The sequence below is a fragment of the Lagopus leucura genome, unplaced genomic scaffold, assembly GCF_019238085.1.
Source record: "Lagopus leucura isolate 7727_CA_CO unplaced genomic scaffold, USGS_WTPT01 Super-Scaffold_100016, whole genome shotgun sequence".
Taxonomy (NCBI): domain Eukaryota; kingdom Metazoa; phylum Chordata; class Aves; order Galliformes; family Phasianidae; genus Lagopus; species Lagopus leucura.
The window spans coordinates 10,827,563-10,850,373 of record NW_024962270.1 but is presented as its reverse complement, the minus strand read 5'-3'; the positions used below and the strand labels follow the sequence as shown (position 1 = coordinate 10,850,373).

General features: G+C 39.8%; 1 protein-coding gene and 1 long non-coding RNA gene across 3 annotated transcripts in view; one reads left to right on the top strand and one right to left on the bottom strand.

The window, feature by feature from the left end:
- Positions 1–12: 12 nt before the first annotated feature.
- Positions 13–22,565, top strand: LOC122182838. Of its 2 annotated transcripts, none has more exons than XR_006180023.1 (3): positions 13–451; positions 5,958–6,079; positions 22,258–22,565. It is a non-coding gene; the product is annotated as an uncharacterized LOC122182838 (long non-coding RNA). The 2 variants fall into 2 exon arrangements; XR_006180022.1 differs by lacking the exon at positions 13–451 and adding an exon at positions 2,454–2,643.
- The window catches only part of ATP7A (ATPase copper transporting alpha), a 28,245-nt gene continuing 10,200 nt past the window's right edge, over positions 4,767–22,811 (bottom strand). Inside the window, exons 4-23 of the mRNA XM_042876445.1 lie at positions 21,720–22,448; positions 19,319–19,516; positions 18,103–18,266; positions 17,407–17,568; positions 16,741–16,817; positions 16,347–16,572; positions 15,651–15,884; positions 15,142–15,233; positions 14,644–14,771; positions 14,322–14,476; positions 13,859–13,993; positions 12,951–13,145; positions 12,576–12,758; positions 12,041–12,254; positions 11,226–11,372; positions 10,647–10,789; positions 10,113–10,316; positions 9,455–9,572; positions 8,828–8,930; positions 4,767–8,030 (exon numbers count right to left, since the gene is read on the bottom strand). Coding sequence (XP_042732379.1) covers positions 7,754–8,030; positions 8,828–8,930; positions 9,455–9,572; positions 10,113–10,316; positions 10,647–10,789; positions 11,226–11,372; positions 12,041–12,254; positions 12,576–12,758; positions 12,951–13,145; positions 13,859–13,993; positions 14,322–14,476; positions 14,644–14,771; positions 15,142–15,233; positions 15,651–15,884; positions 16,347–16,572; positions 16,741–16,817; positions 17,407–17,568; positions 18,103–18,266; positions 19,319–19,516; positions 21,720–22,448 — 3,884 coding nt within the window. The 3' untranslated portion in view covers positions 4,767–7,753. The remainder of the gene's footprint in view (positions 8,031–8,827; positions 8,931–9,454; positions 9,573–10,112; positions 10,317–10,646; positions 10,790–11,225; positions 11,373–12,040; positions 12,255–12,575; positions 12,759–12,950; positions 13,146–13,858; positions 13,994–14,321; positions 14,477–14,643; positions 14,772–15,141; positions 15,234–15,650; positions 15,885–16,346; positions 16,573–16,740; positions 16,818–17,406; positions 17,569–18,102; positions 18,267–19,318; positions 19,517–21,719; positions 22,449–22,811) is intronic.

The following is a 22,811-nucleotide window of genomic DNA, read 5'->3' as shown; positions in this document are numbered from 1 at the left end:
CGTGGGGGCGGCGCGGGGTGAGGAGGGGCATGCGGCACTTCGGGCCTCGTCCTCGCGGTGCTGCGCTGAAATGAATCCCCATTCATTTCCAGTCTCATCGAAATGAATGCTTCTAGGTGTTATTTTAGGGCCAGTTCTACAGAAAGGGCGAAGACGTGCCTGCGGGAGGGGAGCCTTGAGCTGCAGCGTGGGCACCGACCCGCTGAGCTGGGGCTGAAGGACCAAGAGCAGAACTGACGACTCGTGGCTCGGCCTAACGTTTGTCGGCAGGTTGATGCGTTGCCATTCTCACTCAACAGACGCTTGTGAGGAAGGCCTGTTAGCAAGTCAAATGCTTGATCTTTGCTGTTCTGCTCTTTGCTGAAGGCAGGGCTACGCGTGGCTGAGCAGTCTGCAACAGAACAGGGAGAAGAGGACACAAAATTGTGCTTACAAGAATCAAAACATGAAGGTATGCAGAGACCAAAACTAACGCATTCCCTCACATGTGGACTGAAACATCCCACCAGTGCTGGAGCAGAAGCTGAGGAGCCCTGTGGTGTGAGGGGTGTCTGAAGGCTCCGAGAAGGTGGACAGGCCTCAAGGCAGGTCAGAAACGTCCATACAACCAAGTTATTTGCCAATCCCCCTGGCATTATCTGCAACTTTAAAGTAGTCTGGGTTCAAATTAAAATAGGTCAGATAACGGTCTCAATACACTGCAAAGTAAACCTAGAGTGGATCCAGATTAGTAAACCTGCTCTGAACCTCCAGTAGCCAGCAGGGATCTTGTAAGGCAGAGACCAGAGTGCAGCGCTGTATCACCAGTAAGCTGGGCAGTCCAGCACCACTGATGCTATAGTGCTGATCACCACCAAATCAAATGCTGAACTGGTCCCAAATCCAGCTTTCCCACAGTCCAGATTTGCTTTCTTCAGTACTTGAATTCATTCAGTATTACAAGGCCTTCTTTTGAAAAGCTTGTGTGCCATCTCTTGGCAGTAAAAAAGCATGAAGGAGAAATGTCATAGTGCACACAGTAACCTGAGCACCCGCAGTAATACAAGATGCAAGGTGGTTTTATGGCAAAGCTGCTTGAGGAGAAGGGGCAGTGAGACTCTTGCTAGCCCTCAGTTAGCAGAGAGTGGTCAGGAATAAAGGACTGCACAAGTCATTTTGACTGAATTTGGGAAGAATCAAATAGTAAAAATACTTCAAAACTATTTCCAACATAGAAGTGAAATACAGGAATAGAAATACAGGAATAGCATTCATGCTCTTCCAGTGCAGTATCCTACAAGGATAAGAATAATAGAAAACAACCAATAAAATGCAACTCACTAGGACTAAATCCACTACAAATATATAAGAGGCCAGTACTGTGTAATGTCTTTGATAATCTGAAATTAGGAGCTTAGTGCAGCTATAAGGGTCCGTTGATTTTGGGCATCACTGCAGGCATCATTTGTAAGGTGGACTCAGGTTTTATGTTTGCTTGTTTCTTTCTCTGTTAGGAAGCAGGCAGGAGGGAAAGGGTGGGAAGAAGTCACATAAGAACTTGTGGGGAGGAGGAAGAATATAATTTCAAATGGGATATGGCTGGGATTGTGTGCGTTGTCAAGAAATTAAAGAAAGGAGAAGCATTACAGATGTGTGTTCAAGACTCAAAGCTCATTTCCACGTTTGAGTCACCTTTCTGACCTTCCTGTGTTGTGAAATATCTACAATATACTGCAAATATTTAAAGAAAAAAGCCTGTGCAAACAGTTCAAACCCTGTGCTTTTAAAGTAACTGATACAACAAACTCAGGAGGGCAAAGAACAGGTAAACTAAAATAATTTTAAAAAGCAAAAAAAAAAAAAAAAAGCAAAAAAGGATGTGGTGTGAGCACTGTGGTGAGTCATTTCTGGGAACATGAAGCAGAAATGTAGTTTTCAGGGACGCAGCCATCATCTGCACCATCCTGCCTGCTTTCACCAAAAGGAATGAGATCGCGGCAAGTTTAGACAGACTGTGGGCTTTTGTACACCGGCCTTCGTGTTTAAATGAAATGAGCAGAAGGGCTTGGAGGCCGCTTATCTGGGTCTTCTGTGCCACGTGATGCAGCCATCCTGTTTTTAGAACTACTGTCTGTAGTTTAAGTTTATACTTAAAAAAAAACCAACCAACAGGTTTCAGTGGAATTTGCAAGGTAATAATTTTGTAAGAAAGCTATGAGGGTGCTTTTTGACTTTCTCCTTGAAATGGAAGATGTTCAGGAAGGAACCTGAACTGCACCTTTCTCTATTGTAATTCAACCAGCTGTGTTTTGCTCTTGACATTTACTACTGCCTAAATCAAAAAAGGGACAACAAATCAGTGTAACCAACAGTCAGGAAATAATAAAAAGAGAAATCCCCACTTATTGCAGCAATAGCTCCGTCAGCGATTGGACGGCGAGCAGAACGTAACTTATTGTGCAGTTCGGAACGCAGGGTGAACCGACGGAAGCACGGACCGCCCGGCTCCCGGTGCGCCCAGGCTTTCCGCGCAGCAGATGCCGCTTCCAGACGTTTTAAGGAACAGGGCCCCCTGTGGGGAGCTCCGCGATTGCTCACTGGGCACTAATGGCGTGCCAGCACTTGCCCAGGGGTTTCACTGCTCCAGCAAGGAACAACGAAAAGGTTTTTCTGCCTCCCCTTGCAAATATTCCTCCCCAGACTCTGCCAGGTGCTCCCTCTGTGTTCATCGCCTAATCCTTTTCACTTTGTTTTCCGATTTGCTTTACTATGTTTTAATACATTTCTTTAATTGCTCTTAAACTTTCTGATGTAATGTCTGCTTTGTTAATTGCTCACTAACTGTTGAACGCTGAAATAATCTGGTCCTTTTTGCCTGTTTCTCTTACCTTCTTAATGAGGATATTTGCTTTGAGCACAAACCAAAGTTCACATAGCTAGGCAGGCAGGCTGTGGAAGCACGGGATACAACAGAGGAGAAAGAAGGTAGCACTGATTTCCTTCTTTGCTGCTTTTATCTTGTGAAACTGGCCATGGGAGACTGACTGCTCTGCTTGCTCTGCTGCTCTGGCAGATAAGGCCTCTCTGACAAAGACACAATTATTTGCAGCCTGTTCTCTGTTCCCTGAAGATGCCTATTGAGTTCAGTGGCTCAGCAGACTGTACCTATTTTGAACTCAAGCATTTTACAGCAAGGAATGTTCTCCCATTTCTCAGAAGCATCAGCCAACCACAGCTCTGTGCAGAATCCTGCTCTTTACAAGTCCCCTCTCTTGCATCTGGACGTGTATGCACACAGCTCTCAAGCTCTTGTTCAGCAGTTCATTTTAGTTATGCACTTAATGGGATACAAAAATCTTATCCTCTTCAGGAGTTCTCACTTGTCATCTAGAAGACATGATATAAATTCATAGCTACTAAAATTATCCAGTTAACTGGAAGGAAAAAAAAGAACACTGACAGTAGCACAGCTCTGGCATCTGGGCAGATGCTGAATTTTGCCTCAAAGCCTGACCTTCAGGGCTCTCAGACTGCTCTGCTGAGACATTTTCTAAAAATGCTACTGGAAAAAAAAACAGGGAAGAATGCATTTAAAATAAACTTAGCTATACTAAAAGCTATACTAAAATAAAAGCACTTGGGCGGGGATTAAAAACAAACATGAGGGTTCCTCTGAAAGTAATGCCTCCTGTTTTATTCTGTTGGCTCACAATGTCAAGATGCAGATGTTGGTGGGCTGGCAGTGGAGGGGCAATGGAAAGTGGAAAATACCCTGGAGAAAACACCAGCCAGAGACCAGAGCCTGAGGACCAGGTTAGGGTTACAGTGAAGTAAAAAGGGCAGCTGGACAGAAGAGCTGAGAAGGGAGCCTTCCTCAGTTACCAGTCCTCATTCCTTCAAATATTGATCAGAGTAATTCCTGCACTGCTGCAGGGGATTTGTGCCCAGTCCAAGAAGTATTCTGTGGACGGAGCCTGGCCATCTCCACTACAGACAGACAGGAGTACTCACTCTGAGCTCTTCTCACAGGTTCGTGCCTGACACTTTTCCTTGAGACATGGTGTGACTGCCTGAATGATGGCACTTCAGCCAGACTCTTCTCCGTAGTAAAGGCAAAAAGAGCAAGAGAGAACAGGCACGAACTGAAACACAGGAATTCCTGTTTCATCTCAAAATAGGAAAGCTTTTTTTTCCTTCCCCTGCTCTGAGCAGTGGTGGAGACACTGAAAGGTTTGACAAGACTCAGTACTGGGCAACCCGCTGTGGCACCTGCTTTGTAAGATCTGCACTTCTTGTGCTCCATTCACAATCTTCAGCAGCCTTCCAACACCAACTACTCTCATTCTGTAATGAGATGTTCTTTATGTAGGGATTATTCCCCAGTTTCCCAGCTTTCACTCAAACACACTCTTTCAAGTAGGCTGGGCATGCAGCTGAAGGGCATGCAGCTGAGTAGCATTGCAAGCACATGTAAGAAAACCCTACTACTCATCCTTAGCCAAATCAGGGGAAAAAACCAGAACAACACTGCTTCACCTTTCCAGTTTCAGAGTGAGTTCTTACTTGGCAAAGACAAAATGCATGCAATATGAAAGGCCTTCAGAATCATCCTGTACACACACACTTCAACCTGCTGCATGGTGAATCCAACATCACCATGTCCCAGAGATGCCACGTGTTGCCCTTTAATTTAACAGTGTGGAGGAAGGGATGGGAACAAATTTTGAACAGCTAGCTGCAGAATCTGTGAAGTCAGCACACAAAGTAAAGGAGATCACAGAACATGATTAAAGATAGATCTTTTATTATACAGTTTATAATTATCACTATAAGAATGGAGGAACAATCTTAAAAGAATGAGAATTATGAAACTGCATTTTCCTCAATATAAAGAAATGTAACAGTACTAAATTAACATTCCATAATAGCGTTCTTTCTTCCATTCAAATTTAAAGCATTAGGATGGAACTTGTTTTAAGCAACATCTGTAATAAATAAAATTGCTTGCTTTCACTGTGTTCTGCCAGCTTCACATTCCTTTTCATTTAAAATTTCAAGTGTCTACACTTTTAAAACTTTATTGGTAAGATTCGGAGTGATGCTTAAAGCCTTAAGAGTGTGTGTGTGTATATATATATATATATATATGTATCTTTAAATAAAACAGGTTTTATAAATAGTTACAGAAAACAAAACAAACGAGTAATACATAATTCCATTTGTAACTATGTTTCCAAGAGATATTTTAGATTCTTGAACTCAAACAGTCTACAAGAGGAGTAAGGGACTTACATAGTAAAACATTTACATTTAAGAACACATTTACCTCCCACATTATTTCACTTGCACTGTACATTCAAACTGAAAAATATTTTGGTTCTTCACTGTAAAGCACCTTGTAAGATATTTTCATCACAAGAACAGCTTTCTGCAAGTCACTATTACACATCAGGCGAGCGAGAAGCAGGGCTGCACAGACAAACTGTTCTCAAAGACCTGGACTTCCTTAATCAGCTGTGCTGCACTAAATGCACTGTGTACTAAATTAGAGTTCAAAAGACATTTACAGGCAGGTTTTCTTACAGAGGAAAACTGGATTGAAAAGGACTTCCAGGCTCAGTCCTGACCAGTGCTGTTAGCAAGAGGCATCGCTTCATGTGAGCTTCTGTCAGAGGTTTGGTTTCTACCCATACCAGCTCTAAAAATGTATTTTGCAAGAATGGAACAAACTCCTCATGCAGCTTTATCTACGGAGCAGGGATGCGATCCCATGTAACTGCTGTATCTTTGCAGTAAGGGCACGATGTCTGTCACTTACAGACCACATGCACCATAGCAGGGGCTGGAGCAGCACCCGCAGCAGTGGAAGTCACTGAAAGAATGTCAGGATCTGCCTTGTGCCTTTGTGTGATTTAGATGACCCGTTATCAGCAAAACTCAGACAATAACTTGCAAAACATCTCCTGTTTCATCTGCAGAATCTTGCTGAGAACAACACTGAGAATGAACAACATTTAACAAGACAACTGAAATCTTTGGAAACTGTTTACACAGCCTTAAAGCACAAAAAGCTGCTTGAGAGCATTCTGCTGGCCTTTAGGTAAGTATCCAGTTTGAAAGAAATAGCTTTGTTGCTGAAAACCAAGAAAAACATCTTCATGAAATGGCTTTGCAGTAGTGCATCTCAGAATTTCATAACACAACATATAAATACAACCTAATGGGAGTGAAAACCTGTACTCACGTAGAGATATTAAGAGCCTAATTCTGAGACAGAAATACTTTGTTTCTTAAATTTGTGGCAGCAATCAATTTTGTTTGTCCTCACTGCAATACAGCAATGTATACCGATCTACTAACAACAACATAACCCACAGCACAGTTCTGTTGTTTTTACACTGGTATTTTTCCTGTGTGTTAAAAAAAGTTAAAAAGTAAAGACTGCTTTTGACTTATTACGTGCTCAATCCATGCACTCACAGATTAAGTTAAAAATTAGACCATTACAGAGATCCCTGTCCTATTCTGAATTGGACATTTTAGTGGCACTGTTTGGAATCACATGTTTACACCATTATTTGTATCTTATGATTTAATTCAACAGTATTGAACTTAATAATTGTTTTAGATTGCTGTCTCAGCATAGGATTTAAAAACAAGGTTTACTAAATACCAAATAGGTAGCTAGCTACTGGGTGATGAACACCAACTTTAGTTCTCATTGAGAATATTTTTAATATTCATGATTAAATGATCAAACTCGCATTTTGAGATTTCAGTTCTGTAACAAATGAAGTTGGTCTTAATTCACAAAGCCTAAATCTGAACATCCCAAACTAAAAAGGTTTGGCTTGATGGAGCAGGTTCCGGACCATTCCTGGCCCACTTATCTCTACAGGCAACTGGTGTTAGTGCAGTATCTGAAAAATAAGTTCATTGATGAGGTTAGATATCCCCAGAGACTGGACTGTAAATATTTTAAAGGTAGTCTGTGTGACACCAAACTACTCTGGCTTGTTTAAGGAGTGCTAGTTAATTCTGGCAGTAAGCACTGGCTACATTGCTGCCCAGCCCGTTTGATCTTCAAACACACAATCTTTGTAGGAGTGTACTAGGGCAAGGATGTATAGTGTTAAACCCAGGTTTAACCTGATGTTAGGAAGCAATCACTAAATCTCTTTTGAAACTAGGAGCAAGAAAAGTTGGAACCAGACATTTATAAAAGAGATGGTGGCATTCGAGAGGAATGATTTCTGGTACAATGCAGGCTGTGGAAACAAGAGCAGTCCTAGAAGTTTTTAAGTAAGGCACATCTATCTGCAAACACAGAACTTACAAACTGCCACATTTGTAAAATACTGAAATTTTTTTAAACACAGTATTAAATCTGACTGTGTATAAAGAAACCCGTTTAAAAGGCTGGAACACACATTTCTGCTTCTTTAGTTTCCTTAATTGTATTTTGACATTCTGCCAGAAGATGCTGCACTTCAAGCTTCATGTAAACACAGCTCTATTTGCAAGCTTCTGCCTCTTTTTCTTTTTGACAAGTCTAGTTAAAAAAAAGTACACTAGAAGGCCATTGGAAATAAACTTATTTTCTACATTAAAGAAATACCTGTATAGATAAAATTAAACCCCAGAAAGGCAGAAAAGCATCTGTAACGACGTCCAGAAACGATCTTTGCTTGCACAAGCCTGTAGGCAGTTTTCAGGTTGTTTCGATTATTCTTCCATTTTGTTACTTCCTTTCTCTTTTCCTTTTGGAAATCATTCATAACATTGTGTCATCATCTTCTCCAAAACCTCCCACCAGCAGTGAGTGCTTATCTGGTTCATTAAGAACTATGCTGTTCACTGACCGCTTATCGGAAAAGAGAGAATTTATGGAGGCTCTGCTGTAATTGATGATTCGATCCATTAAACTCAGCTTACGAGTGCCTGTCCCAGTGTCATCAATTCCAATATGGACACTGATTTCTGACGGGCTCTTCTGCTTCATTTGGCCACGGGCTCGGAGCTCCAGTTTCTCAGAACTTGGCTTCTGGTACCTAAAGAAAGGAAGAAACAGAAGAAGGTCAGCATGTCTTAGGTTGAAGTAACAGACACTAAAATATGGAAAGAAGCTAGCTTGTAAGTGCTATTGTTATGCACACCCACGTTTATAATACCATTTACTAAACAGTGATAACAGTTCCAGATTTCACAAAGCTATATAACAAGAAGTTAATTTGGTGCTTTTTGGTCAGGATGCAGAACGGGTAAGGCAGACATGTACCACTCAGTACTGAACTGCTTTAGTGGTGCTGAGCATCTGCAAAACGTGTAACAGCAAAGCGTATCTACTGAGAGCAGACTGCTCCCTGAAACCCTACATGTTAACTGAACTGCAAAGAACACCATTCCTACTCCAGTGCTCCCAACTGCAAAGCAAGAACAAGTTGTTCATTCACAAATGCAGCTTAGTTTATGTATTAACAATCCCCAGTGCTGCTGCACTGTGTACAGCTGAATTGCTTTGGGAGACTCACTTCTCAGAAATCAGCATGTGCTGAGGTTTCTCCAAAACATACAAAGGGCACTAAGGAATTTTAAATTGTGAACGCTTCTGATTTTTACAGTTCTCTTCATGATAGAAATTACATTTTTAAACACTACTGTCTGAAACATTTTTGGTCTGATTACTCTTCTCCAGTAAAGAGAAAACCCACCACAGATGTGCAAAAGTTGTTCTTCAAGAAGTTTCACATTTCATAGTGTCATAGTCCCACATTCATTTTCAATCACTTAGAGAAAAAGGTCTGAGCTTCAAATCTAAACTACAAATAACAACATTGCTCGTACTCACATCTTTAGCAGCAAAGAAGAAAGCACAACAGAAACAGAGGAGGCAGCCATTGCTGCAGATCCCATCCAGGGCTGCAAAACCAGACCAATAGGCAAGAACACACCTAGAAAAAGAAAATGATGAGTTCAGGGCAGGAACATGGCATTCTTCAAGTACAAATCCACTGTCTTCTGTAAAAACCCAAACTCCACTAAACAGTCTAATTTTAGTTCCATTTCAATTATATTTATGAATATACTTTCAGCACAGCGTTAAATGACAAATGCTTAATGTAAATATTTATATTCTAGCTCAGGCAGAACCCATAAGCGAATGCATCTGAATATGTCATTTATATGGTATGATATATAGAAGTAGGCACGCCTTGCCAGCCTTCAGTAAAATGTTTGTTCACAAGATCAGGCTCACTCAATGAACAGTTTATTTTAAAGTGGGTTTATGTGCCAGGTGCATCTATAATAGCTGTAATATCAGAGAGGAAATACGTCACTGCACACTGCAGGCACAGAACTCTGCACTTAATGTCAGTCAGAAACCAAGAAAATGGATTCTATTCCATACAGAAATAAATTGCTGTCATCTAATGACTGAGCACAATCTCATTATCACAGGGAAACATTCACATACCAGCAGCTATGGGAACTCCAACAAGATTATAAATTAGCGCAAAGACAAAGTTGATCCGGATCCTTTTGACAGTCTTCCTTGACAAATCAATACTTGCTACCACATCCATCAAGTCATCCTGGAAGTTAACATTTATTGGGAATGTCAGAGATAAAAAGCGCACATGTGCACCACCACCACGTTCCCATTTTAAAGCTAACTGCCATGTACCGGATGTTAACAGGCTACACGTGCTGAACTTTCTGTAGGCTGATCTATTATGTCTGCATAGAGCTCATACAATGAGCACCAATTTTATTCCAGACATCCCCACAACCCAAATGAACATACACAGCACCGTCTATGTGGTACAGCTCTATATGTTTACCTCTCTGTCAAGGTATTGTTGATATGTGGGAAGAAGTGACTATAACATTGGAGATGTTACCATATGTTCTTTAAGTATAACTCACTACTGCCAAAAGTCACCTCACTTTTTAGTTCCTTGGCCACTCCCAAGCTCTAACTGCCCCCAAATTTGTAGCAGAAAATAAGGAAAGATTTCTTCATGGGACAAGTACACTACTAAACATCAAGACAAAGACAATACTTAATTGTAATTGTTCATGAAGGTGCTACACCAATGCAATTGAAATTATCACACACACCTCTTTCTTACCTTAATGAGAACCACGTCAGCTGCCTCAATGGCTACATCAGTGCCCGTGCCAATAGCAATTCCCACATTAGCCATAGCGAGTGCTGGGGAGTCATTGATACCATCTCCAACCATGGCCACCCGTTTTCCTTCATCCTGTAACTGTTTCACTTTGGCCACTTTATGAGAGGGAAGAACCTCTGCAAACACTTTAGAGATGCCAACCTATGGGGAAAGGTAGAGAGAGAGAACACCAGAATAGCTTTCTCACTAGCTATCGCATTATTAGAGGTGGTAGCTTGTACTATAGAGGCCGAATGCCATGCTCATGAGCCAAAGACCAAACCCATCTGATATGAAAATAAGTCTCATTTCAAAGCTAACATTACTCCCATTCAAAAAGGATTCTTCAGTCCCCCTTCTTATTCACTATACATTACCATTTTCACCACACATCATTTCTATGCTAGCCACATGCAGTAGCAGCATGACAATATCTGTTCTGCAAGTGGAATGTAGCAAGCTTCAAACCACAACACAGACCTAACTGCATACCTGAGAGGCAATGGATCTTGCTGTTTTGCTGTTGTCACCAGTCATTAGAACAACTTCTAAACCCATATTCTTCAATGTGTAGACTGCCAGCTCAGCTTCTGGTTTTACAGTATCAGCAATAGCTATCAAGCCACACAGCACTCCTTAAAAACACAAAGGAGTTTGTAGTAAGTTAGGTTTTTTGGGAGTTTGTGATGGGAGAAGGGAAGTAACGTTTTCTTTAGTAAGATCACTTGCAGAAACACTGCTATTGACAACGAAAGGTGAAATGTGAACAGCTATCAGGGCAGCAGTGTTAAAGGCCACAGAGTACAGACTGTCCAACAGGAGAATTGTTTTTTTCTTCCTTTCCTCTACTTTGCTCTCCTTCAAGTCTTACCTTAAGTTCACACCTCCTATTCAACTGAGAAAGGCAGGAAGAGGTTTTCTAATATGAAAATGTTTCAAAACTTAGCTAATCATGTTTTTTCATCCCATTAGTCTACTTCAGGTGTAACTGTTAAGGCATTACTACTTATCAGTTTCTATTTAACTGCTGACTAATCAACCTCTGAACGAAGGATACGGCAATGAACTTACCATCAACAGCTATGAGAACTGCTGTGCGACCTCTCCTCTCATGTTCAATCATGGCTTTGTCAACATCATTTTTAACAAGAAGGCCATTTCTGTTCATCCATTCCCGGTTACCAATGAGAACAGAGTATTTTTGAGAAGTAACTGCAGCTGAAAGAAAAACTCTTGCCATCATACAGATGATTAGGAAGCTTCCTGCCAGCTAATCCTACTCGTGGTCTCTCAGTATGCACTGAAATATTAGTGAAGAATTTAAGCACTACTGAAAGAGACAAATTTTCCCCTTCAAATCCATCTTTTCAGGTGCTCATGACAAGAACACTGCTAACATTTCATCAGCAATAGGCAGTTACTACTTTGGTGGGCTGAGAATCACAGGTCATGGGGCAGTAAAGGAAAGTCTCTTTCTCGGTGCTTTTAATTTATTGTTCTAATACAGTTGAAAGATCTAACAATGAGCTGCTCTTGATTGAAAAACAGATGTGCAAATAAACATGATTTTCGTTAGCAAACAGTAACTTGGGATGAAACTAGTAAGTAAAGAAGAGAGAGCTAAGAGACAATTCCCCATGATTTTCCAACTCCATAGTTAATAACTTCAGTTGCACTTATACCAACAGAATGTTTTTATCCAAATATCCCGAGTGATGTGTGACCATGAAATAAAGAAACGGCCAACTCTATTTCATAGGCGACTTGATGCAAGTCCAGTTTTCCAGGGCAGAAAGAAAAGAATCTCATTCTTAAGGATCCTGACTAAGATCCAAAACCAAAGGCGTCTTGCAATATATTTAATCTATGAACTGGAGTCAGCTTACTTGGTAAGTCAGCATCAATAATCAGAGCAGGCTGCACCAATTCCTCCTCGTGTTCCTCAACTTTTACAAGTGTCACATTTCTCATATTGTTTTCTTCAACCATTTTATTTTTCCTGTAGAGCAATGGTTCTATATTGGTGACTTTACAGCTAATGCCGCAGCCTGGAACTACCTGAAAATCTGTACATGTCCCAAGGGTTTCTGAACCCAGTTCCTTCACAAAAAAACAAAACAAAAAAGCAGAAAAAAGCAAAGAAATTTAAATATATAGAAACATGCAACATTTACAAAATTCACAAGTTAAAGTATAATCTAAGCAGGAGAGCAGAGAAACATTCAATCTATAATCAAAATGTAAATGTGAGTATCCACTGACTCCAGAATACGATCAAGGGATTTACAATGGCCTCACAATTTTCAATATTCCATTTGAATACATCCATCGTTTCCTAAATGACTCAAGACCATTTGTACTCATCAATTCATGCAGGAGAGGTTTATCTGTAATACAAACAATTTTGCCTACACCATTTACCTTTTTGCAGTATTTTGTTATTGCTGCTCCGAGAGGATGTTCACTGTTACTCTCTGCAGTTCCCACAATTGCCAGCATTTTATTATGTGGCAGTCGATTACTCTCTACGAGGTATTTCACACGCATCACTTCTGGAGTGCCATGGGTAATTGTACCCGTTTTGTCAAATACAACCACATTTACCTGCAGCAAAACAGGAAGACATCATTCCGTGACAAAAGCTTCCATGCACAACTAGCTTGGAAAACCTCATTTTTAATCCAACTTTCTAATTTGCTGTTTACAATGATGTAGAACTCTGCTCAGGCAGGAACTGGCAAAATGCTACTGCTACCAGCCTTCAGAGCTTGCGTACAACAAACCCCCGTTTCTTACCTTATGTGCCATCTCTAACGGCTCTCCTCCTTTGATCAGTATGCCATTCTGAGCTCCTACTCCAGTACCAACCATCACAGCCGTTGGGGTTGCTAACCCCAGGGAACAGGGGCATGCAATACACAAGACTGTGATAGAGGCTTGGAATGCAAAGCGGATTATCACTTCAGCTGCAGAAATGCTCTTATTGTACCCCTAGTGACAGAAATTCGTTTTATTTACAAAAGAAATTCAGCAATGAAAACAATGCATTTAACTACACATCACCCTTGGAAAAAGAAGTAGAAATTGCAAACATGCAAGATGAAGTATTAAAACTGAAAGCACAGGGAAAATTATGCCACAGCTAAGATTAATTACAAAATTCATTATTAGTATCCAAACTTCATTACATACAGCCTATACTCCTGACTTGTTTTATTGATGACATTTTCTTAAATAAGGGACCACGCTCTACGACAGCTCTTCTGAACTTCAATAAAACATACCTCATCAAGAGTTTATGCCACAGCAAAGGCACAAAGATCGTTCTCCTGCAACTAATACAACCTGACTGGAAATCTAGTCCACAGAAAAAAAACGAGAGCTAAACAACCCCAAGGTACAAATCAGGATTCTCAACCTCCTCTGCCATTCACATGGATATGAATTCCACTGATTTCAAAGGTGGATTTACACACAGCTATGCTAAGAAAACTAGAGGCAGAACTGAACATTCTGTATGGGAAAACGTCAGAGCGAAGTCACAGTACAAAATAAATATAAATTAGAGGGATGAAAATAATTTCATGCATTTCCACCCAACAACCTGCAAGGATAATCTAAAAATGGGACTGCTGCAGCCTAATAAATTTGCAGGCTTATTATATATGAAATATTTCAGAAGTCACTGAAGGAGACTGACTTACCAGAAAATATTTTTCTACTATTTCGAAATCCACAAATCCAATTATAATCCAGGCAAAGAGGGTAACCACAGAGACAACCACAATAAAAGGAACAAAGTAGCCACTAATTTTGTCTGCAAATTGTTGTATAGGAGCCTAGGAAAAAGAAAAAACAAGTGTCAGCTCCATCAACACCATTCTTACTGTCTTCTATGCCTTCAGACACAAACAATCATAAACAAAATATCAGCACATTTGGCAAACCATGCTTTGTAACTACATATTTACTCTGTAAAACGATGAGATTTCAAACAGTGAATCATATCAAAGTTCTCATTCAGTTTAAAAAAAAAAAAGAAACAAAACCAAAATTCACGGTCCAGCTGCAATTCAAATCTAAACAACCTTAGCATTTTGCAAACAATTTGGTGTGCTGATGCCCAACTACAACAAAACCCAAATGCTTAGGTTGATGCTACTCTACCTTTGAGGTCTGGGCCTCCTCCACAAGTTTAACAATCTGTGAAAGAGTTGTGTCAGCTCCAACATGGGTTGCTGAAATCAGCAGCGATCCGTTCTGATTAATGGAACCAGCAATAACTGTGCTGCCAGGCTTCTTAGTCACGGGCATCGCTTCACCTAAGGAAAGGTCCACAACAGATAACTGATGGAGCTTTTGCAGCACTGTTATTTCTGGTAATAACTACTGACTCTTATACTGAGAAAAAAGTTAAACTTTTCATCTTCAGATTCATTTAAAAGAAAACAAAAACATGTTTACACTTGCAAACAAAACAAATGCTCACCTGTGATAAGAGATTCATCTACCATAGAGTGTCCTTCAATAACACGACCATCCACTGGGAATTTGCCTCCTGGCACCACTTTGACAACATCACCCCGCTGAACCAGTTCAACATCAACTTGCTCCTCACTGGAGAGTTTTCAAACAAGCCATTGTTAACTGAAGCCACCCAGGCAAAAGCACATAAAGCATAATTCCACCAGTTACCCCTGTGAGCTTAACAAAGGCTGTTTTACAGAGCACTAAGCCTATTATATGTTAGTTTACCTTCCAGCTGAGTAAATCCACTTATTTCCTTATTAGCAAAAATTAGTAAGATTCCAATAAAACAAACTGCAGTGATGCTTACTTTTCTGCATTTTATCATTTTCAAATACAAATCTACCAGCAAATCTGAAGTTATTTTCTTCATAGTTCTACAGAATTATAACATTTGTCTGTGAATTTAATAAATTATCAACAAAAATGGAACAATAGAAAACGCAAATGACAAAGATACCTTAAGAGAATGTTATCGGGGCCCAAGGTAACAATAGTTGCTTCAGTAGCTTGTAATGAAATTAGTCGTGCCAGTGCTTCTGAGGTTTTACCCTAGAATAATAATTTTCATATTTTTCTGACTATGGTATTGCAAAAAAAATTGTGGGGTAAACAACAACTTCATATGCTGCAATTTACTGTTAAGAAAATAAGTTCTGAAAATGGATTTGTATTTCTTCATATTTTTTACTAGTTCAGTTATTGAGGATGATTTCATAACAAAAAAAGGTTAAAAAATATACAAGGCTTTTGTGTTTTTGAAGTATGCACCACTCTGAAATTATACTCAGTGTCCTACAGCTTGTAGATATGCTGCTTTCCATTCAATGATGTCAAGAACAAACGTTTACTATGTACTGTAGGCAGCACAAAACTTCAGCCTTCTACCATCACTACTGAGAACTGTCTGAAATACAACTGCCACGCTATGCTCTTTTTGCCCATCACAAGTACTTTTATGTCCCTTACCTTTGCAACGTGCTCTAGCCACCGGCCCAACGAGATGAATGCCAGCAGCATGGGAGGTGTGTCAAAGAAAGTCACAGGGTTTACTTTTGCTTTCTCAGCCATTGCAACTAGAAGAATTACAAATGAGTAGACGAACGCAATGGAGGTTGCCAGAACAATGAGCACATCCATGTTTGCAGTTCTGTGCTTCAATGCTTTGTATGCCTGTATATAGAAGTGCCAGCCTCCAAATATCTGTAACAGTAATGGCACCTGTTATATTCTGCACACACATTCGTAACACACAGCAGCAGTATTTTGCTGAGAAGCAATTTTTGGGGTTTTTTTTGGTCATTTATCTTCTCCATCACTTACTGAACAAAGTCCCGTCTCTGCTCAAGAGCTACATCTTAGATCTTCCCTTCAGTATTCCTGGATCACCTCATCTCCACGTAGTTCTACCAGCTCCTTCCCATGCCCACTGGCTACAGCTAGACAAGCTGCCCAGATGCTGTCAGACTGCATAGCACCCACACACTGATTGACCTGTCCTTAACAGTCCCCAGCACTGTTTATGTTAGCAGCAGTGGTGGCACCACAGAAGTATTTTCCTCTAGAGTAAGAACAGTCACTTGTCAAATTTAATTTCCCAATGTTTTTCATCTCGAATGCCTAACCCCAACAAACTTGGAGTTGTCTTACCATATTGCCACTTACCTGTACAGGGACACAGAGTAAGAATGACAGAAAATTCATAACAGACAGTCCTGGCAGGAGCTGGTGTTCCAAGAACATAGAGGAGTGAATGGCCTCCATTTCCTCACTACTCATGTTGAGATGTCTGTGAGCATCTGAGAGTTGACTGTCCACAACCATCATGTAAATCATCATCGCCATGACAGGAATACAGAAAACCAGACTCACAAAAAAAGACCTTCTCCACCTTAGGTTTAAAAATAAATACATTTGTTTTGCTGTCAAGTGCTGAATAACATTTTAGCTAGCAAGTCCTTACAGACTAACAAAATTTCATAAACTTTACTAAAAGAGAAAATAGACCAAAAAAGCAAAGATGTTTATATATAATCTAAATATATTCAGGAATACTTACTGCCTTATTTCCTGTCTGTGATCTAGATGACTAGCAGATCTATCTTTTTTCACTAAAGCAGTTGTGAAATCTAAATCCTAAGGAGAAATAAATAAATAAATAAATAAATGAGAACAGTGAAATTTTCAAGACTAACTGCACTCTTAGTAACTTATGCACGTATTACTGATAGCACCAGCCTGCACAACAAATCAAATGATTTGTTTCATTAACTTGTTTCATTCATTTGTTAGTTTTAGATGACTGCTTTTATCTCTGCACAGGTCAACTCAAGAAGTCATAGCCTGAGGTAGAAATCAACTTTTCTAAAACATTAAAATGCAAGTCTGAAACGTGACTTTCAAAAAATGATTATTCCTGAAGTACAGAAAATGAGGGACAATGTCATGTAATTTATTTAATCTCTTTTCTGCTACAGCGTTTTACTCCCCTGCAAAACTACAGGTTAGCTTCAAATAGCCTGGCTTCCCCAGTTTCTCTCTTTAATGGAGCATTGTTTCTGAGCTGTGAGAACGCTCACATTACCTGCAGAAATCTGCACTGAGAGCAAGACAGTGGTGGAGCAGAATTTTTTCCCTTTGATAGCTTTCCCCTCTGTTGTGGAGTATGAAACTATTCAAAAGACACCAGTTATTTTATCAGACGTGGTGCCTTCACAAAACTAACCTTTATCACTTGTATAATATCTCGAGGACCTATGATCTCAGGATCGTATTTAATATGTGCTTTGTTGGTTGCAAGAGCTACTGAGCAGTATAAAACACCATTAGTCTTCATGAGGGTGGATTCTATTTTGTGCACACAAGCAGCAGATGTCATTCCTCTCACCTGTAAAATAAAGGTTTCCTTTAGTCAAAGCAAAAAGTTAATGCATCTTTAGGAAACAGAAAATGTGCTTATAACTACCCTGACCTACTTATTGCTTATGTCTGAGGTCTGGAGCAGCAACACTGGAGGATCATTTATGAAGGATGAGAGCACTACAGAGGAAGACTTAGTTATTAAGCTCTGCTGAACCTCTGCTGCCTCTTTATGCTCAGAGCTGGGACCTCTGTGCTAGACTCAGCTACAAAATAATAAATAGACAAATCCTGCAACATACAGAATAACTCCACCAAAATACAGGGGTTTCTCTTTGACTTCAGCATAGTAGTTTGAGCCAGCATAGTCTGAAGGACAACCTTAAAATCAATACACAGTTTGTGATACGTACCTAATGCACTCCTATGGTTTGAATTTTATTTATTTTTTTACATTAAGCTCTATTATATTTTTCAAACACTAAGAAGCAAATGATTACACAATTGTGTTCAATAGATAAAAATAAAGACAAGGGTAGGTTGTTTTTAATTACTAGCTTACAACAAGATCCAGAATTCCATCTCCTTCACCACTGCTTTCCATCACGGTCGCTCCAAATCCCAGTTCCCGTATGAGCTCTGCAATAGCTGAAGGGTGTATGACAGCAGGATTGTACCTCACCTCTGCCTTCCCTGCCATTAGGGCAACAAGTACTGAATGTATTCCTAGAAAAGAAGGATGTGAAAATAGCTGGCGTTTAAGACAGGCCTCTGTGTTTATGATAATGTAACAGCACAACAGCAATCCAATGAAGTTGAGAAATCTACCACATTTCAGGTACATACAAATGAAATCAAGCATTTCTGCAAGATACATCACCAGTGCAACAAAAGCTTGGGAGTGCAGATGTGAACGATGAAAGTACTACTGCAATTGGAAAACACGCAGCTCGTGTTTACCATTTAATTACAAACAATCATTTACTCTGTATGAAAAGATGACCCACTTATGAAAAAACCTTCTAAAATATACTTCAGCCTATTTTTCTGATTTAATTATAGCATTTCAAAATTCCCTTTGCACAAAAGAGAATTTGAATGAACGTGCTTTGGAAAGTGTAAATCTAACAACGTGCAATCCTACTGTACTAAGTTAAAAGGAAAGTACAAAAAGCTTTTAGGATGGAAAAACAATATTCCAGGTTCACTTGGAATATATCCATCTTCATTATGATAATTAAGTACGGTCTATAATAATGACTCCTCATTATACTTATGCAACTATGCGTTCCTGCAAATTTACACTCTGACAGAAAGACAGACATCATTGTCTTGACTTGCAAAGCTAAAATTAGCTTACCTCTCTTTAATACTGCCATACTAATAATACTTCCATACTAATACTGCCGTTCTCTAATAGTTCCATTTGCAATACAGACATAAATGCTTCTGGTTTTTAGTTTGCAGATCTGGGCAAGTCACACCAATAGAAGAGATCTGTTTCAGTTTCAAGAGGATTCATATTTGATGTCTATACATTCTCTTTAGAGTAACCCAGCTCCTGCTTTTGCAAGGGCAGTCGCCAGCCAGCATGCCAACACAGAACCAAGAATTACATTCTCTTCTCATCCTATGAGCCAACTGCAAGTAGACTGCATTCTCTCTTAAGAAATTTGTTTCAACAGTACTTCTTTTGACAAACCACCAATTACAAACAGTACAAAAACTAAATGTGTTCTCTAAAAGAAATGCTTAGAAGTGTAACAGATCATACTGACCATCTTCTCTTCTCAAATTTCTCTCAATGTTGGCTACACATGAAGCACATGTCATTCCTGTGACTTGGACGTAGCACTTTGACAGGCTCTTGGACTCCTGTTTAGCAACAAAGCCCTGTAACATTTTGGAGGTAGGCACAGCAGATTCTGGCTGCTCTTTGGGTGTGGGCTGAGTTCCCACAGGCGGTCCTGTCTTTTCTGAAAAAGAGATTGAAATTTGTGCCATTACATACAGAAGATGAAATTACCTATGACCTGGTACTACGTAAGGCATTACTACACACACATTTTCAGGCAAAAAGAGTCCAGCTTGCATCAACAATAGAGCAACTCTAAACCTTGCCAGGGGCAGAAAGTGATCAAACTTAGGCTAAGTTTAGAGTGCCATGTTAAAAATATAGCATTGATTTGTACACTTGAAGTGGTACCAACCAAAAACAGGCAGTTTTTTTTTCCCCCCATCCTCATGCCAGAAAATTAAAATTTGACTATTTTATGAACGAGGAGTCTGCAATACCAGTATCAGTTGCTTTGATGGAGTTGGTAATTGATGCACTGTTTTATGAGGCTACAGAAATACTGCTGGCTAAAAAAATTATAAAAAAGATTCCACAGATCATGGAAACATGCAAAATCTTCTAGATTATTTTATCACATATTTTCGCAATACTTGAGCCATAAAAAACCCCCAGTCTTGATTTATCTTTTCTATTAAGAAAGTCATGGCCATATCTAACTGTCTGTTCCAAGCAACATTTCTCAGTCCAATGAAGTGTGAAGAAATTGTCTTCAGGCCCATTCCTAACGTAGGATAGTGAACAGCAGTCAACATTCAGGCACTCACGGTATCGTATTTGCTGTGCGACTTCATGACAGCTGCTTGTTTAAAATCCTGTATTCACAAAGTACAGAATTTATAAGAACAAAAGAACCTAAAACCAAGTTGATTTAGCATTTTAACAGGTGAAAGAAGTAGTGCCTAAGTAGTGCAGAAGTTTAACTAAAATTTGGTCATGAAGTTTGTGGCCCAGTGAAGGGAATCTGTAGGTCGGGTTGTTGGTTGCACCTGATGATCACAAAGATTTTTTCCAATTCAGATGGTGTTCAGACCACTGAAACTTTGCCTGTCTCGTTAAAATTTTTCACTTGCTTTTCCTCATTGTATTCATCCATCTTGTGGTACATCCTTTATCCTCTTTGATAGGTTGCAAGCTAGACATCTGCTTTGCAACCTTAGCTTTATATGTAATTTTATTGACTTTACCGGAGGCACAAGGTTCATACACATTTTGTACAGAAATTCAGTGTTTTTGGCTTTAGAGAATGGCTCTCAAACCACAGACAGCTGCTTCTCATATCAATTCAGATGCTATATTTATGCAGGAGCAATATAAAAGGAATTAAATGTGAGTACGTGGCTTTATTACTTTGGTTACTCCCATAAAATATCTCACTTGCTCTATTCCTTAAAACTTACTGAATAAGAAAAATGAAGCTTCATTGATCCCTCAAGAAGCCTCTTCCCATTAATACTCACCTGGATTATCTCTGTAAACCTTCTGGATTTTGCCACCTAGCTATCTGTTCCCACTGTGCAATTACTTTTAGCATACCAGATATAATGGCAAGCTACATTTTAATTTCTTCACTGATATCCACACTCTTCAGGTTTTTGTCACTCTCAATCACATCAAAGTCAGGTTACAGCCCTTTGGTTACTCCTCACAAGTTTTTCTCTAATAATTTGCTACTAAAGAAACTAGCCCAGTAAGCTACTATTCTTAGCAGCTTGCAAAGGCCCTTTTACCCTCCACGTTCATTTCATGAATATCAGGCAGCAGCAAATTGGGACACCATTTGAACATCAATATTCCTATTTATATTTCCAGATATCTCCATCATTTCTTATTCAGTTCAGAATCTTCAAGGAAGTGTTACATGTACACTTAACTCATTCGCTAACAATGAAGACATAAAGCTTCTCTCCACGTGCAGGAAGTACAACATGCTAACTGCTATTTTCATCTTCAGTGGTATCAAATCCCAAACATAAATACAGAATGGCCTGGGTTGGAAGGGACCTCAAGGATCATGAATCTCCAACCTCCCCCTGCCACAGGCAGGGCCACCAACCTCCCCATTTAATACCAGGCCAGGCTGCTCAGGCCCCATCCAACCTGGCCTTGAACACCTCCAGGGATGGGGCATCCATCAACCTCTCTGGGCAGCTGTTCCAGCACCTCACCACTCTCATAGTAAAGAACTTCCCCCTGACATCCAACCTAAATCTCCCCTCTCTCAACCTAAAACATTTCCCCTTGTCCAGCTCTTATTTACCTTTTCAAAGATTTGATTCCCCTCCTGTCTGTAGGCTACTTTTAGAAGTTTAATATGTCATTACCTGGCAAAGAAGCATCAAACCCCATATTTTCTATGGAGCATCGCAAATCTTCTGGGCATGTCTGCAGAGGGTCATATTCTATAATTCCATTACTATTTGCCAGAGAGACATTAATAGATTTTACACCAGCCTTTTGGGAAATGACTCCCTCAATAGACTGCACACAAGAATTGCAAGTCATTCCCTCGATGTTTATCACAACGACTTGAGTAAGGGGCTGGCCAGCATCCTTCACAGACTTCAGTGGAGACGCCAGTGCAGGGAAAAGTGCTACATTTTCATATTTGTCAAGGAGGCTGACTTGAAATGTCTGTGGGGACACTGCCTCTATGGCACTTCTCAGTACATCTATGGTAATTAAGTTCGGGTTGTATTTTACAATAGCAGATTTATTCTCTAATGAAACAACTATATTTGTTACTGATGGGAGCATTGATATGGTGCTTTGAATATTGAGGACACATGAATTGCAGTGCATGCCATCGATTCTGAAGACAGCAGTCTTTGTATCATTCCCATTTCTTGTGTTTTCTTTCAGTGGTGCTGTGTCAGAAGTTTTGGTCTGAGTATTCTTCAACCTTTCCAGGTCAACACTGTTGAGTTTAAGAGGTCTAGGCTGCTTTTTGAAAGATGCCGTGAAACCTGCAGCTTCGATTTGGCATTTGATCTCTTCTGCTGTAATTAGATGAGGCTGATACACAACAACAGCTTCCTGATTGTCCAAGGACACTGAAAATTAAACAATAAAAAGGAGCGTGCATTACTGCCCTAAGCATAACAAGCATTTTTCTGTAAGAGCAATAGATGTCATCAAGGGTTACAAAAAATGCTTCAAATGTTCAGAAATTTAACTGGAATGGAAAGAAGATTTAAGTGGCCCAGTACATTTCAATGTTTCAAAGTGATTTAGTTCAGTCATTAATTGTCTGGACAATGCCACAATTCCTGCATTTTCTTTTTTCTTTTCAGTTTTTGCTCTTGCCCCAGGATGCTCACAAATGACATCACTATTTCTTAACAGATACATTCTTTTATCCAGGGCCTGCTACATTACATTCATGTTAAAGCTATTTACACAGATAATTTCCTTTT